At 44.9% G+C, this 15,279-nt stretch overlaps 2 protein-coding genes across 4 annotated transcripts in view; one reads left to right on the top strand and one right to left on the bottom strand.

The window, feature by feature from the left end:
• Jam3 (junctional adhesion molecule 3) overlaps positions 1 to 5,912 on the top strand; it is a 60,262-nt gene extending 54,350 nt beyond the window's left edge. The window contains exons 4-9 of the mRNA XM_052755364.1: positions 1,321 to 1,473; positions 1,906 to 2,108; positions 3,116 to 3,215; positions 4,408 to 4,537; positions 4,619 to 4,673; positions 4,933 to 5,912. Coding sequence (XP_052611324.1) covers positions 1,321 to 1,473; positions 1,906 to 2,108; positions 3,116 to 3,215; positions 4,408 to 4,537; positions 4,619 to 4,673; positions 4,933 to 4,968 — 677 coding nt within the window. The 3' untranslated portion in view covers positions 4,969 to 5,912. The remainder of the gene's footprint in view (positions 1 to 1,320; positions 1,474 to 1,905; positions 2,109 to 3,115; positions 3,216 to 4,407; positions 4,538 to 4,618; positions 4,674 to 4,932) is intronic.
• An 895-nt stretch (positions 5,913 to 6,807) lies between these two features.
• Positions 6,808 to 15,279, bottom strand: part of Ncapd3 (non-SMC condensin II complex subunit D3) — a 79,643-nt gene continuing 71,171 nt past the window's right edge. For 2 of the 3 annotated variants that reach the window (XM_052755261.1, XM_052755280.1), the window contains 5 exons: positions 15,053 to 15,192; positions 13,929 to 14,006; positions 9,004 to 9,078; positions 8,854 to 8,914; positions 6,808 to 8,784 (listed from right to left, as the gene is read on the bottom strand). In XM_052755261.1, coding sequence (XP_052611221.1) covers positions 8,676 to 8,784; positions 8,854 to 8,914; positions 9,004 to 9,078; positions 13,929 to 14,006; positions 15,053 to 15,192 — 463 coding nt within the window. In that variant the 3' untranslated portion in view covers positions 6,808 to 8,675. The remainder of the gene's footprint in view (positions 8,785 to 8,853; positions 8,915 to 9,003; positions 9,079 to 13,928; positions 14,007 to 15,052; positions 15,193 to 15,279) is intronic. The other variant, XM_052755269.1, reaches the window with a different exon arrangement.

The following is a 15,279-nucleotide window of genomic DNA, read 5'->3' as shown; positions in this document are numbered from 1 at the left end:
CCAACCTTGGCTTCACCAGTTTACATTCTCACTAGCTGTAGTCTTACCAACACTTGTGATCATCTGACCTTTGACCTTAGTAGTCTTAACAGAGGATATATATAAAGGTATCTCAGTGAAGTTTCATCTTCATGTGTATATTGGGCAGCTGTAGATTTTCTTGGGAGAAATATCTAATCAACCATTATGTTCACTTAAAAAACTTGTATATTTGTTATTGCAATATAAATTTATATAAACCAGAGACTAGTCTGATATGATATGGAGTTTCTACCATTCTGTAGATTGTCTGTTCACCTGCTTATGTCCTTTAAAGTACAAATGTTTTTAACTTGATGAAATCTAATATGACCCCAATTTTTTGTGCTTATGTCTTTGTTCAAAGTTATTACCTAACTCAAGGTCATGAAGATTATGCCTTCTGGAGAAATGGCTCAGTGGCTGGGAGTTCTGGCTGCTTTTGCAGAGGCCCTAGGTTTGATTCCCAGCACCCACATAGTGGCTTGCAGCCAGTTGTAACTCAGGGGATTTGATGCCCTCCCCCTGATTTCTGTGAACACCAGGCACACACCTGCTGTACAAACATACATGCAGGCAAAACACTCATACACATGAATTAAATAAATCTAAAAAAATTATGCTTTTTTTCTCTTAAGACTTTTATAGTTTTTACTTTTGGGGACAGCACTTTGCTAATGTTGCCCAGGCTGGCCTGGAGCTTAATGTGTTGCCCAGGCTAATCTCAAACTCAAGTTCCTGTAAGTTTATAGAGTTACAAATAAATGTTCCACTAAGCCTAACTCTCATTCAACATTTTTTTTTTCCAAGGCAGGGTTTCTTTTTTGTAGCCCTGGCTGTCCTGGAACTCATTCTATAGATCAGCCTGGCCTTGAACGCACAGAGATTCACCTGCCTCTGCCTCCCGAGTGCCTCACCTGGCATCTCATTCAGCTCTTATATAGGTGTTTGTTGACTAGGGAGGGCAGCTAGTGTTCAGCTTTCCACAGCTTTTGCATGTGTATAGCCACACATCCTTTGTGGGTTTTGTTTTTTAATGTTTATTTGGTTTTCCTTTTAGTGGGGATTCTCTCGTGGAGATGATAAAGAGAAATAAGGTTACTGGATTTATCTTAAATAGCAGTTACTATTTTTGATGCTCAGGTTTCCTATGGGAAGAAGTCAGTGGCCCAGTCCTCAGGAAAATCACTTCTTTCAGCTGGGGACGGAACAGAAAGCAGTCTGCGGTCTTTGTGCCCTACCATCAAGTCCAGCCCCACACTGTCTTCCAGTGGCTGGTAACTCATGTCTTGTCTTTTATAGGGGACCTGCTAGGTCGTTCAGATGTGTTTGGAAAAACTTCATTAAGGATCTGGAATGTGACACGGAAGGACTCAGCCATCTATCGCTGTGAGGTCGTTGCTCTACATGACCGAAAAGAAGTTGATGAGATTACCATTGAGTTAATTGTGCAAGGTGGGAACCCGTTAATGTGAAGCCTTCCACTGGCCAGGCCTTACGAGTCCTTCGCTCTGGAATAAGAGACCAGCTCATGTTTTGATTTCATTCTTCAGAGCTGTATTGCTGGGGCTATCTACAGTTTGGAGAGGGGAGCTAGTGAGGCTGTCAAGAGTTGGGGTGGGAAGCCCGCAGGTAGAGCACCGGCTGTGTTCCTTACCAGCCGAGGGACCTGCCTTTGCATAGTCTCCTTTTCGGTTTACTCCTGAAGGTGGGAGAACTGGAAACCGGGATTGGACAAGCGGGGTGGAATGAGCTCCAATAGCGGGCAGGGTGCAGGCAGCAAGCAGCCCGCAGATGGGCGTTGTCTTTGGAGCTGGTTTACTGCACTGAGTTTTGTTAGGAGGGGCTTACGCTGACATTAAACGCCAACTCGTATTTTGCCTGCAGTGAAGCCAGTGACCCCTGTCTGCAGAGTCCCGAAGGCTGTGCCTGTAGGCAAGATGGCGACACTGCTGTGCCAGGAGAGCGAGGGCTATCCTCGGCCTCACTACATCTGGTACCGCAATGACGTGCCACTGCCCACAGACTCCAGAGCCAATTCCAGGTTCCACAATTCCTCCTTCCTTGTGAACTCAGAGACAGGCATGCTGGTAAGATTGCTTCTCAAGTGAGGACGCAGACCTTTTAAGGAGGGCCGGTGAGGCTGCTTTTCAAGGCAGAGGCAAAAACCCAGAACCTCAGGAACTCTACAGGAAAAGTGCTTGCTTTTCTATAAATAAGCACTAAGGGTAAAACAAAAGGGCACCTGTGCATCTAGAAGAGACCAAGGGGCAAGTAAACAAATGGGTAGGCACTGTTAGAATCCTAGTTTGAATAATCAGCTCAACAGATAAATTATCACGGGGGGGGGGGGGGGGGGGGGGGGGGGGGAGAAATGTGATTACTGGGCAGATGTTTGTTATTAAGCAGTTATCAACACAATTGTATTGTGATTATAGTTAAGTCCTTATCATATAGAGGAGTGGTTCTCAACCTGGGGGTCAAACGACCCTTTCACAGGGGTCACTGTCAGAAAACAGATGCTTACATTACGATTCATAACTGTAGCAAAATTACAGTTATGAGGTAGCAGTGAAAATAACTTTATGGTTGGGGTCACCACAACATGAGCAATTGTATTAAAAGGGTCACAGCACTAGGAAGGTTGAGAACCACTAATATAGAGATACATACTTACGGATAAAACATATCGGGAATTTGCTTCAGAATAACCTACTGGTAGTGGGAGGCCACATGGGCCAAAAAAAAAAAAAAAAAAAAAAACGAGGCTTGGTCACTCACCAAAGGACATATGCTGGCTTTGAGGTACTTCTCAGCAGGAGTTGTCTTGGTTTGTGAAGTTTCCAACTGCATGTAGTGATCAGGTGAATTGTAGTAGGATATTTGGTGTTGTCCAAGGAGCGTTGTTAGGATCGCTTTGACTTTCAGTGAAAGTGAAGCTGGCTTCTTCTAGCTATTACACAGCTTTGTTCTCTCTGTATCCTGGAGAGAATTCCTTGTTGCAAGCTCTGAGGTGAGAATCACGCCTCAGGTGTCAGCCTTGGTGTCTGTCTGTTTGTCCTGTTGAGTGAAGTAATCCTTGTCGTTTCTGAACCAGGTTTTCAATGCTGTCCACAAGGATGACTCTGGGCAGTACTACTGCCTTGCTTCCAATGATGCAGGCGCATCCAGGTGTGAGGGGCAGGACATGGAAGTCTGTGAGTCACTTGAAAAAATTACACTGAAGTCTGGGGAATGAATAGAACATTTAAAGTTGAATGTTAGACATCAGTTTAGCTAGCCCCTTGCCATGGGTCAGTTTTCCTCTGGAGCTGACAAAGGACCCCTCCAATCCAATGGAGCCTGAGGGGAGCATGAAAAAGCACATGATCCTCAAACCAACTTCCTGGGGGCTGTGGGTGTTGACAGCACAGCCATGGGACTTTCACAGGGTATAATAAAACCTTTGGTAAATTAGAAGTGTCAAAACCCAGTTGTATGGGGAGCCCTGATGGGCCTCTTAGGATCCAGTCAGTTAGAATAGCTATTTCTTCAGGAAACTCAAAGCCCCGTGCTTTTCCCTGTTCTGTGATGCCATCTCTAGGGAGTGGGCTCACAGATCAGAAGGAAGTGGACAGGCTGAGTTGAGCCACATAGGGAGCTTCTCAAATTCTCATTTGTGGCCACCCCCAGAGCAGTGGCTTCCATAGCCTGTTGGAGGACTGTGGCACACAGGATCCAGGGACCACCTGGAATTGTTGGAAGTGTCTGTGTACATGTAGCATTCTGGTGTGTGTCACCCGTCGTTTGGGGAATTACTTTAGGTCATTTGCTGTTGTAGGTTTTCTGCATTCCTCAGGCATCTTAATTTACACAAAGGAAAAACTGCTAGAGCCTCCTCCTGATCTTACAGGGACTCTCAGAGGGCCGAGGCTAGGCAACCAGAGAAGTGAAAGGTCATTTGCCTTAACAGTTTTTATGTCTAAGATTTGAAGCTTTCTTCTCCCCAAGTAATCTACAGCAAAGGCAGGCTCTATAAATTAGGAAGGTGACTTTCCTTAGGGCTCCTGGTTCCTAATTCTACAGAAATATAGCCATTTCTCCATGAGTAATACTTACAAGACCTTAAAGTCTTTTCTACACTGGTAAACTTCTCAGTGGCTTTGAGTGTAACTGCATTTAAACCATCCATGTCCTATTATGTTTTCTGATCAGGGGTTATCGTAGCCTGTATCTTCTAAGCCAGAGAGATGCTAAGAGTCAGTTTTCTCTTCTGGATAGAGTAGGCATGAATGGACAGAGGGGTAAATGGTGTGGGGGTGGGGAGTAGGGGTTAGAAAGGTGACCTGACCTAATAAGGTCAAGGTCTTTTAATGGATAATACCATCTCTGCCCACAAACTTTCTGTAGATGATCTGAACATTGCTGGGATTATTGGGGGAGTCCTGGTTGTCCTTATTGTTCTTGTTCTGATCACAATGGCCATCTGCTGTGCATACAGACGCGGCTGCTTCATCAACAATAAACAAGATGGAGAAAGGTATGCCTGCCTTGTCTGAAGGTGAAATTCAGGCTTGCATTAACATAGGCACACCACTGACCTGCCCTCTTCTGTTTACAGTTATAAGAGTCCAGGGAAGCATGACGGAGTTAACTACATTCGGACAAATGAGGAGGTAAGAGAGCAGAAAACCCAGTGGTCTGGGCGTGTCCTGCCAGGAAACCCAGTAGATCTCAAGGTATGGGGAGTCACAGCGCACCCCTGAGCTCCTTGGTCTTCATGGTAACTCCTTCCTTGTGGGTTCATTTACTACTGAGTGAGGCTTTCCTCTGCTTAGTTGCCTGGCTTCCTCTCTTGGGGACATGGTTTGACCAGTGTGTCTCCAACACCACTCAACAAAAGCCCCTGAATGGTTCTTTGTGCTGCCTTTGCAGGGTGACTTCAGACACAAATCGTCCTTTGTTATCTGAGACCTGACGGCTGGGAGAGCACTTGCAAATACCTCTATTGGAGACTGGCCAAGGGCTGCTGGGAGCTCAGGGCACCTGGACAGAGCTACCATGCAGAAGCCTTTTGTTTTGGCCAAAGTTGATTCCTTCCTTGCTCTTTAACAAGCCACATGAATAAAAGAAACCCTCCTGGAGATGGGCCTAGTAACCTAGACCTTTGCTAGCCCGACCCCCTGAGTGGGGGTTAGGATGATCTTCAAGGCCTTTCTGTCATCAGTTCTCTTGTTCTGGACTGGTTTTGCCCCTGGCTGTTTAGCAGCCAGGACAGCACTGGCTGTGAGAAGCTGAGGGCTGGGCTGCAGCGGCAGCTGTGTGAGCACGCCCGTGACGTGCCCGCGAAGGTTTTCAGGCAGTGCCTTGCTCCCTGGACCCCGACCCACCGTGTTGCCTCTGTTGACTGGCCCGTAGTTTCATGTCCCTCCTGGAGAATCTGTCTGGATCAGCATTTTATAAAAACCCAAACCAGAAAGGTAAAATTGCTTGCTGAAAAGAGAGAGCTCTTACCCAGAGAACTCTTGTTCCCAAGAGCTGCCAGGATTTAGAACCTGTCTTAAGCTAAGTCTGAAATGGTACTGAAGTCTGCTTTTCTATTGATTTTGCTTATTTTATAAAATTTTAACATTCTAAATTTTTGCTAAAGATGTATTTTGATTATTGAAGATTTCTATATAAACTGTAAATATATTGCCACACAGTGTTTCAAAACGTATTTTTTTAAGAGTTCAACTTACGGTTAGAAGGCTTGGGCTACTAGTGTTCAATACCAGTAATAAAGTCCTTTAAGGAATTCTCTTAAGGAGGCTGGCTGAGCATTCCTTCGTTGACAAAAAGTTTTAGCATTTTCCATAAGAAAACTTACTGTCTGACCACTGCTGCTTAGGAAACCATTAAAGGATTCCAATCGAGTCATGTTTCTATCTTTTTGCATTAAGAAACCCTGGGGTCTCCTGGGCTAGCTTTGAATGGCCTCTTCCTTGAGATTTCCTTCTCCCACACAGGTACCGTGCAGACCAAGTTGGATGGTTCCTGGGGTTAGTTAAGTCACTGTTCATGGTCACTAACTTGTGTGGGATGCAATCTCCCCTTACAGCCTGCCCAGCCCCGACCTCAGTTCTGCTCCAATTCAAATGTTCACTGATGGTATGCTGGGCCATGCAATGCTTGCTGGTCGTAGGTGGGAAGCTGAGGAAGGCTGGTGGCCAGTGGCATCCCAGTCTTTGGGTGCTGTGGCACAACTCCAGTCTGTTTTGGATAGGTCATAAGACAAAGCCAGTGCACTTGTTTTTAAAATTCATTTTAATTATTTGTTTAGTTGTTAAGTGCATCTAAGGCCAAAGGCAATTTGAAACTGAACCTGGACTCCAGCAATATTTAAAAAAGCTTCTACTGTTCCTCTGTGTTGTGATAAAAGTGTCTCAACACTGCAGGCTGTCTCCTCCATGACAAGCCGTTGTGTCCAGCTCTTTGAAGACTATCAGAAAGTACAGCCAGGGTACAAAGCCTGAGGGTGAGCAAAGGAAAATGCCTGACCAAAAGCAGTTTTCTAATTTTTATTTTAAATCTTTTATCTACCTGAGACACTGGTCATTTTATGGGACATTAGAAACACCATTCAAAAGCCTTTATTCTTTAGGAACAGACGTTCTTGGTCTCAAACACTTTACCATGCTAGACTCATGATGTAAAGTGGTTTGAAGCCAGGAGCGTCTAAAGGAGTTCCTAATCCTACCTTGCACCCAGAAAGGTTTTTATGGAGAAGCTGGCCACTTTGTGATCTTAATATTTTTTTATACGTCTACATTTTTTTTTTCCCCCTTCTCTTCCTTTTTTTACTGAATACTTGAAGCACACTGGTTTTTTCTTATGTGGAAGGCTGTGTGCTAAGATACCAGCAAGAGCAGCAGGGCAGTAATTCTGTGGCTGCCCAGTGGAGCCTGGTTTCTCTTACCTCTGCATCTTGGATAGTTTCATCCCTCCTCTACCTCTGTCTTTCTCTTGGTAGAGCAGGAGAGCTGCCACTCTAATGGGGTGGGAGAATACTACACTGGCCTTCCAGTGGCTGTCAGAGCGGTGGGGTGGTCATGTTGCTCCCTCTTTTACTCTTATGCCCTAAAGCCTTCTTTCACAGTGCCACGGGAACTGAGTCTGACAGGACAACATGTGAGACTGGAAGGCAGACATGGCCCGAAGGAGCTCACTTACCAGTAGGATGTGAATGTGACTGAAGAAAGCCAAAAGAGGCTGCTTTCTGGCTATTGATGTTGAAGCTATTCATACATGTTACAGACTTAAACTAACACAACTGCAATTGGTTATTTGTTAAAACTCACTCACTTATAAAAACTTTTAAAAAAACAAATGAAACCACTTCTTTCTTTGTATTAGTTGACCCTGTAGTCTTAGCATTTGGTTAGGCACATACTCCGCAAAGGCCCCATCACAATAAGGAAATCGGCACCTGTACTCAGCCAAGTGTTCACTCGAGAGCAGCTAGACACTTAACCCACCAACTGTCAGAGCTTCTTGATGGCGGAGCATAGCCGTTCTCCATCCCCAGATCTAGCTACCACATGCACACTACAAACAGTAATTCTGGTGCCAGAGAGTAGTTCAGTACTAGAGGGCTTGCCTGGTCCTGGTTAGATGGGGTGGGAGGAGGGTGGCACTAGCCAGGTATGGCAGAACATGCCTGTAGTCCTTGCCACTCAGGAGGCTGAAACAAGAAAAGGATGAGTCCAGTTCAACATGCTGAGTAATACAGCGAGACTCATGTCTCCAAAAAAGCAGAACATTCATTTCCATCTCTCCGGATTCCTGAAACAGTACCAACACAAGAGACGCAAGTCATGCCCAACTGTGGAGCAGTCCTTAGCAGTGTCACATATCAGTACCACCACCACTCTAAGGGTCAAGAAGCCCTTTTATAATCCATAAGCAGGATTATACCGAGAGTACTACTGGGATGTCTGTTGTTAGGGAGACAGAAAGTTTCTTTATGGGAACAAAGGCAGGTGGGCAGATGACCCATAATGGGAAAGAGTTGATCTTATTAAGTATTTGTAAGGCCTTGATGCAGTGTTAAGAAGACTACCAATAAAGCCCTGTCCCAAAAGCCAGAAAAATTATACTAAATGCTAAGAGGTTATATTTATATTTGACCTTTATTACTTCATTTTAGAAAGACTGTACACCTCTTTTAATAAAATCTGCAATTATAAATAATAGAAAAATACTTCAGTCAAAATTTTGCCATTAGCCAAGGGGAAATATCTATCATAAGGACTTCAGAGAAACTATAGACACTTCAGTCATATAGAAGAAAGCTGTTTCAAAATTGTGTTCCTTAAAGACCAGATTGTCACCTACCACAGAAGGCTTGACACTCAAAATACAACGTCACAATATTAAATAGCTTAATGTTATTGTAAAAAAGTCATCTTTCTATATATTTACAAATCTCAACTACAGTAACATAAAGACATATGGAAGGGTGGTTAGCCATACACAAGTTGAACAAAGCCATGTTGGTATCCTATGAAAGCACTTGGCGCTGTACAGGCAAGTCTCGCCACATGCAAACCATGCCACGCCATCCTTTCCCCTTCCACGCGGTAACGGTAAATGCCCCCGCAGGGCTCTGCCTTCAGTTATTGCTGACGCACACTGTTTCAGTTGGCTGTCTTCAGGGGGGTCTTGCGGAGGGACCTCCTGCTAGATCTTGGGCTGCCCTTGTTTCTGGCTAGAGACTTGACATTCCACTGTGGTGACTGTGGAGGCCTGGAGAAGAAAATGTACAGTCAATGAAAAGAAAAAGCTCTAGAAAAATACCCACCCAAGAAAACTTACGATTTATCCAGTAGCGATAAACATAAAATGTCATTTCCTTGATCCTGAGCTTCGACTGTCTCTGAAAAGGAGTCAAACACAAAGAAATTTAGTTTTTTCCAGAACATCAGAGGCACTGGATGACCTGATAGAGGAAAACCCAGAACTTACCTTTGGTAAAATGCAGAGTTGCTGGTGTCCCTATGTAACTGACCCCTGCTCCAAATGTGACTTCATTGATGGACTCTGGATAACGGGAAAACAGTGTTTGTAAGAATTCAGTAATACACAGACATCAAATGCAGGGAGCTCAGTGACTTAGCCATCGAGTTCTCTCTACTCTGCTTTTCATTCCTAGCCTCTACCTCACACACAAGTGTTGGCAGCCACTCATCAAAGGCTTCCGTTTGCTTCAGGACTGTGCCCAGACTGAGACACCCTCAGTCTCTATCTCCTGACTTCCTCTTTCCACCAGGGCCTGTCTAAGGTTGCACTGCAGCACAGGCCTTCATTCTTCACACCCCTGCAGCTCCTCCTCCCGGCTCCTATCTTCCTTCAGTGACGGCCCAGATGGAGGTGACCCTCAGCTTCCCTCCTGGTTCTCTCTCTCTCCATTTCCTATGTTTCTCACCTCTATTTCCTAAGGAGATGTCAAAGCACATTGCTTTTGCCCCATGGCGTTTCTTCCTTGTTCCAATACATTGGAAGGATTGCTATGTGGTCCTCTAAAGCTTTAACTGGCCAGCACCCCAGGCTACATCTCCACACGGAATCAGGAACCACCCTGTCCACTCTCTTCTTCCTTGTTCCTGTCCTTGCTCACCATACATATCTCAGTCCGACACACCCCATACTCTTGATCTTTCATGGTGTGTCCCTAACCTTGAAGGCCTCCTCAGTCTCTAGCTCACACTTAGAAACACCAAGTAGACTTGGATTGTGTTCTGGCTCTTTCACCAGCAGAAATTCAAGTCATTCATAGTCAGTTTATATGAGATGTAAAGTGTTTTTTTGTTTTGTTTTGTTTTTTCAAGACAGGGTTTCTCTGTGCAGTTTTTGGTGCCTGCCCTGGATCTTGCTTTGTAGACCAGGCTGGCCTCAAACTCACAGAGATCTGCCTGGCTCTGCCTCCCAAGTGCTGGGATTAGAGGTGTGCACCATCACTGCCTGGTGAGATGTAAAGTGTTTTAACACAGTATCTGGTACAAGTTAAGTGCCAAAGAAATAATTTATTAGCTATAATTCCTGTTATTGGAGTCACGCTGATTTAAAGAACAGGTAAAGTTAGTGTCCTGGTTAGGTATCTTGATGGGGCTTTGTCTATCAAAGAAAACCTAAAATCGACCAGTTTGAGCTAGCCCCAAGCTAACTTTATAAACTCAGAAACTTGGTGCAATCCACATGTGTCCCTTGGGCGTGTGGATGACCTTTCTTCAGCAGGCCCTAGTCTGTCATACTGGTGTGCACATTCAACTCCTCTGTCACCTCTACCTGTCCATGACACATTGCCCCATCCCCGAGTCCTACAGCTATAGCCTTGGTGCCCTGTGTACCAGCCTAAGCTGTTAAAAACTAAGAGGGAGCAGGCCTGGGTCCACATTCTGCATTCCTATGGGCACGTGTGAGGCTTGCTCCAGAGCTCACATTTCCCACATTCTCTCATCTGGTAAGGAGCATACAGTGAACCTTCATGGATGGAAACATGCTAACACCCACTGCAGTGCTGTGCCACTGACGGCTACTCAAGCCCTGCTAACATACTGGCAGAGAATCCCATCTCTTGCTACTACCATCAAGCAGTACAGGGCTGCTTGTTTCTGTCCCGGGAAGGTCTACCTGCACTGTCAAAGGAATCATGTGTGCACCCCACTCCACCCACCCCTGCCTCACACACTGACTCTCCCGCTGGAAGCCTATATGCATCCTGGGTGGCTCACACAGCTCTGGTGCACTCTGCTCAGAATCAAAGGCAGAATGAGATCGCAGGAAAACAATTCCATTCACAATGGCCAAAACCAGAACCTAGGAATGTCTAATGAAATGGGGTGGGGGTGGGGCGGCAGGGGAGAGACACACCTCTACAATGATAGCTATAAAATGCTGAAGGAAGAAAGACTTCCTGTGTGCAATAAAGAGATGGCTAGCTCAGCTATTAAAGGGCTAGATTCACAACCAAAGATAGTATTTCCCATGTTTATGGATCATGAAAATTCACATCATGAAAATGGATGTATAAAATAAATACAGATTCAATGACTATCAAAATTCCATTGATATTTACAGAAATGGGAAAAAAACAATTCTAAAATTCACACAGAAGCACAAAAGACCCCTAAAGAGCCAAAGCAGAGCTCAAGCAGAGGAGCGACACTGGAGTAGCAACAATACCTGATTCATGCTACCTAGACCCAGTGCAGTGGCAGGGCTGTCACAGCTCAGGGACACCAACCTAGACAGCTGGAGCCACTTGATTTTCAACAAAGGTGCCTTAAAATGAAGGAAACCCCATCTCTTCAACAAGTAAACAGCACAAGGGAACCAGGTTCTACCAACAGAACAGTAAAACAAAATCCTTCCCACGCTTGGCAAAAACCATCTGGAAATGGGTCCAAGGCCTCAATGTAAGACTTTTAAATGCCAGAGGCAACATGGGAAAACGTTCAAGCTACAGTCATGGGCAATGCCTTTCTGAATAGACTTCCAGGAACCCAAGAAATGACAGCAAGACCTAAGAAACGGGATTCATCAACTCAAATCTCAAAGCTCTACCCAGCAAAGGAAACAACAGAGCAAAGAGACAGCCTATGGAGCAGGCAAAACCTTTGCTGTTCCTCTGGTGAAGTTAACAGCCACAGTATCAGAACTGAATAAACTCCAAAGAACAAAATCCAGCCAGTAAGTGGGCACATTAATCCAACGAGTTCTCAAAGTACATGTGGCCAGTAGATACCCGGAAAGAATGTGCAGTATCCCAGCCACCGGGGAAATGTGAATCGTAACTGAAATGAGACCAGATACCAACCTCATCAGAATGGATGGTTACCGTCAAGAAAAGGGCTGGGTAGGATGCCAGGTCAGGGTGGGATTTATAAATCATGCTGAAAGCATCAGTGCATGGTTTGAAAATTCACCCAGCATTCCTTCCTGGTTCAAAATATAGATGGGCAGAAACTGCACCAGCAGCCAGAGAAAGAACAAGCAGTGTCCTAACCCGGTGACACCCAAGTTTGATTTCCCATCAAAGCTGAGTCCACACATGCAAACTAGAGCAGCATTAGTGCACCATGCCAGATTTCACTGCTAAGCAACACAGGCTGCCAGGAAACCAACTCAAGATTGACATCAGGGACTCACGGGATACGCAGAGCTGAAATGAGGTACATGTGCTCTGCTTCTATAGCATATGGTACCTTACTGCCAGAATAGAAGCATTTTGTTCCCCTGAGCCAGAACACTGAACATAAAAACTTCTCTCTGTAAGAGGAGGACAGTTTTGCATATCTAACATCATACCTGCTGGTACCCAACAAGTCAAAATTACTGTCTTAATGTCAAAAACTGCCACGATCTAGTTGCTACCTAAGGAAAAGTATGGCAGGAATTCTGATCATTAGTAATCTCCTTTAAAAGAGGGTCCTGCATGACAATGACCTATAACCTCTTATGTATTTTAAGACACCACAGCACCATAAGTTAACAGAATGGCAAGTAGCCAGAATCCAGGAGGTATGCCGGGAAAGTACATGGGCTGAAGGCATGAGTGTCTCATCACTGCTGCACAGAATAGAAGCTCTGTTGTCATCTCGCTGTCACAGAAACCAAGCTGAGAGACAGGCCTAGAGGGGCACAGAGGTCACAATATGGGGTTTTAAACAGGTCTCTATTATCTATCCCAGGGCTCTGTGGCTGGCCTCATACAGGCAGGAGTAAAGCAGCTTCCCCAAACCAGCAAGGACAGACAGGATGAAGTGTGGGATGCAGTGGAGAGGTCTGAGGCCTCTAGTCAGAATGAAGAGCGAGCAAAGGGGCATTCTGGATGGGGACTTGGAGTTGCAGGCCTCAGGCAATCAAGAGTGGCTTGACACAGGCGCCCTGGCATGCATAGCCGGGGTAAGGGAAGGAGGGCACACCGAGCAGGCTCTCAGGAACCAGAGTGTGCACGGCAGGCAGCGGTGGTCTCCACAGGACCAGCTGAACACCACCAATCTTAAAACGTGGAAATTGGAAATGACCTAAAATCTGAATGATTTCAGTGCAACACAAAGTCAAAGTGGAAAATAAATGACCTCACATGATGGTGACAGTCAAAACTCAGGCACACTAGACGTATTATATAAAGCCAGTCCAGGCTATACGTTTGGGGTATATATGAGACATACATGAACTGTGTGTTTAAACTTGGGTCCCATTCCATAGATATCTCATTAAATATATACAAATATTCCAAAATCTTGGAATTGGAAGTTTCAAAATATCTGAAATTGTAAATACTTCAGATGCCAAGCACTTTAGGAAGGGTCTTCTACCTGGATAATAATTCTCTCGAAGTAAGAGTTTTCATTAGTTGGGAGAATAAGAAGCTAACTGTTCTGACTTAGGACATCAGGGACACACACACAATAGGAAGTGAGGAGACACACAGACTCTTGGTATAGATGGAGTGTGAACCAGCAGTCTTGGTGTGCACCAGGCAGAGCCCCAGAGCACACAAGGTATATGCAGTACCAACCTCTGACCACAGCCCAGAGCAAACCAGACAGCATCTCCCAATATTCCCAGAGCAGCAGGGGGCTACCTCCGTAATGCCACTTTTGGGCTGTGACCTGTCGCTTGGTTCACAGTGATTGCCCAGAATCCCCCTCAGGTTGTTGTGATGTTTAACTGAGTTAATGAATGCAGCACTGGGTTGAGTGCTTACAGTTCAGCACATCCTCCATCCAGGGCAATCGCCATGAAACACGCAGTTTGGACAGTAACGCAGTGAGCATCAACGCCAATTACAAGGACTATCTTATAATGGAAGTTTTACCACTGGTGTTACTATGACAACTGTAGGGAAGGACCGAAAAATTATCCTATTCCAATTAGTTACTTACTCTCTGGGGTGCTGATTGCCCGTTTAGTTACATGTCTGACAGCTCTATCGGACTCTTGTTCCATGCTTAAGGAAGCTGCTAAGATAGAAGAGAAAAATCTATCAGTGCAAAATCCCAAAGCAGCATCATACAGAAAAAGAAAACAAACTACATGTGAAAAGTTAAAATTCCCTATGTTTCAAGTGACATACAAACAGGCCACGGAAATTACGAAAGCAATGCAAAATAAATGTTAAGGCTCCAGGGCAGTGTCCACACCCAAACCAATCAAGGAAGTAGAAAGTAAAATCATACTATTTTTACATTTTTGACAGTTTGGCAAAATACCAGTATTATTTTTGCATATATATGTTTAAATTATTTATTATTGTTATTATTTTGGAGATAAAGTCTCACTCTGTAGCCCAGGTTGGCCTGAAAATCATGGCAGTCCTCCTGCCCCATCCTCCCAAGTGCTGGATTATAGGTGCAGACCACCAAACCCAGCCTGAGGATTTTAAAGATTTTGTTCTTTGCCACTGGAAATAATTTCGAATATGAGACTATTTACAAGGACATTTTACTGTGTCATTTACATAAAAAATTGAAAAGCATCAACACTTTCAAGAGTAGGGCAGTAACTAAAGGCCCAGGACTTCCAGTTTAAGATGGAATGCTACAAAGCCACTAGACAAGAGTTCGGAAACGCTCATGGAGGCAGCTTCACTTTGTGTCTTACAGGTGTGTAGATGAAACAAGTTATAAAGCAACACATGGTAAGAACCCAGTCATAAATAAAGCACATGTATGTTAGGAGAGGTGGCTTTATTAACACCACATTTTCAAAATCCCTTAGAACAGGAAATGTGCTCAATCTTAATCCTAAATCTCCAATTAATGCTATTCAAGGACAAGAGAAAACATTTTAAGCTGGGCGGTGGTGGCGCACACCTTTAATCCCAGCACTTGAGAGGCAGAGGCAGGTGGATCTCTGTGAGTTCGAGGCCAGCCTGGTCTACAGAGTGAGTTCCAGGACAACCAGGACTACACAGAGAAACCCTGTCTTGGGGGCGAGGAGGTGGTTGAACTAAAGAGAAGATTTTTGAGCTGCACTCAGTCTATCTGGTGCCAACCTTAAGGCTTACCATGGCTCTGGGGTTTTTCTGGGCTTCCAGACTCTACACTGAAAGGCAATGCCCCTAAGCTTCGACTGTGATTCCTGCTCTTCGATGCTACAGCTTTCTTGACTGAATTCAGGATTGCGATGGTACTCAGGGACATGGACCTATGGAGACAAGATCCCAGACACTGACTCCGAGTGCAGACCACCATGGAGGCATCAGTTCCCACCCACTTCCTTTCGGATAGACTG

This window comes from Peromyscus californicus, unplaced genomic scaffold, assembly GCF_007827085.1.
Source record: "Peromyscus californicus insignis strain IS unplaced genomic scaffold, ASM782708v3 Scaffold_11__1_contigs__length_118956290, whole genome shotgun sequence".
Lineage (NCBI taxonomy): Eukaryota > Metazoa > Chordata > Mammalia > Rodentia > Cricetidae > Peromyscus > Peromyscus californicus.
The sequence above is the reverse complement of the archived record's forward strand: the minus strand, read 5'-3'. Positions and strand labels throughout refer to the sequence as shown.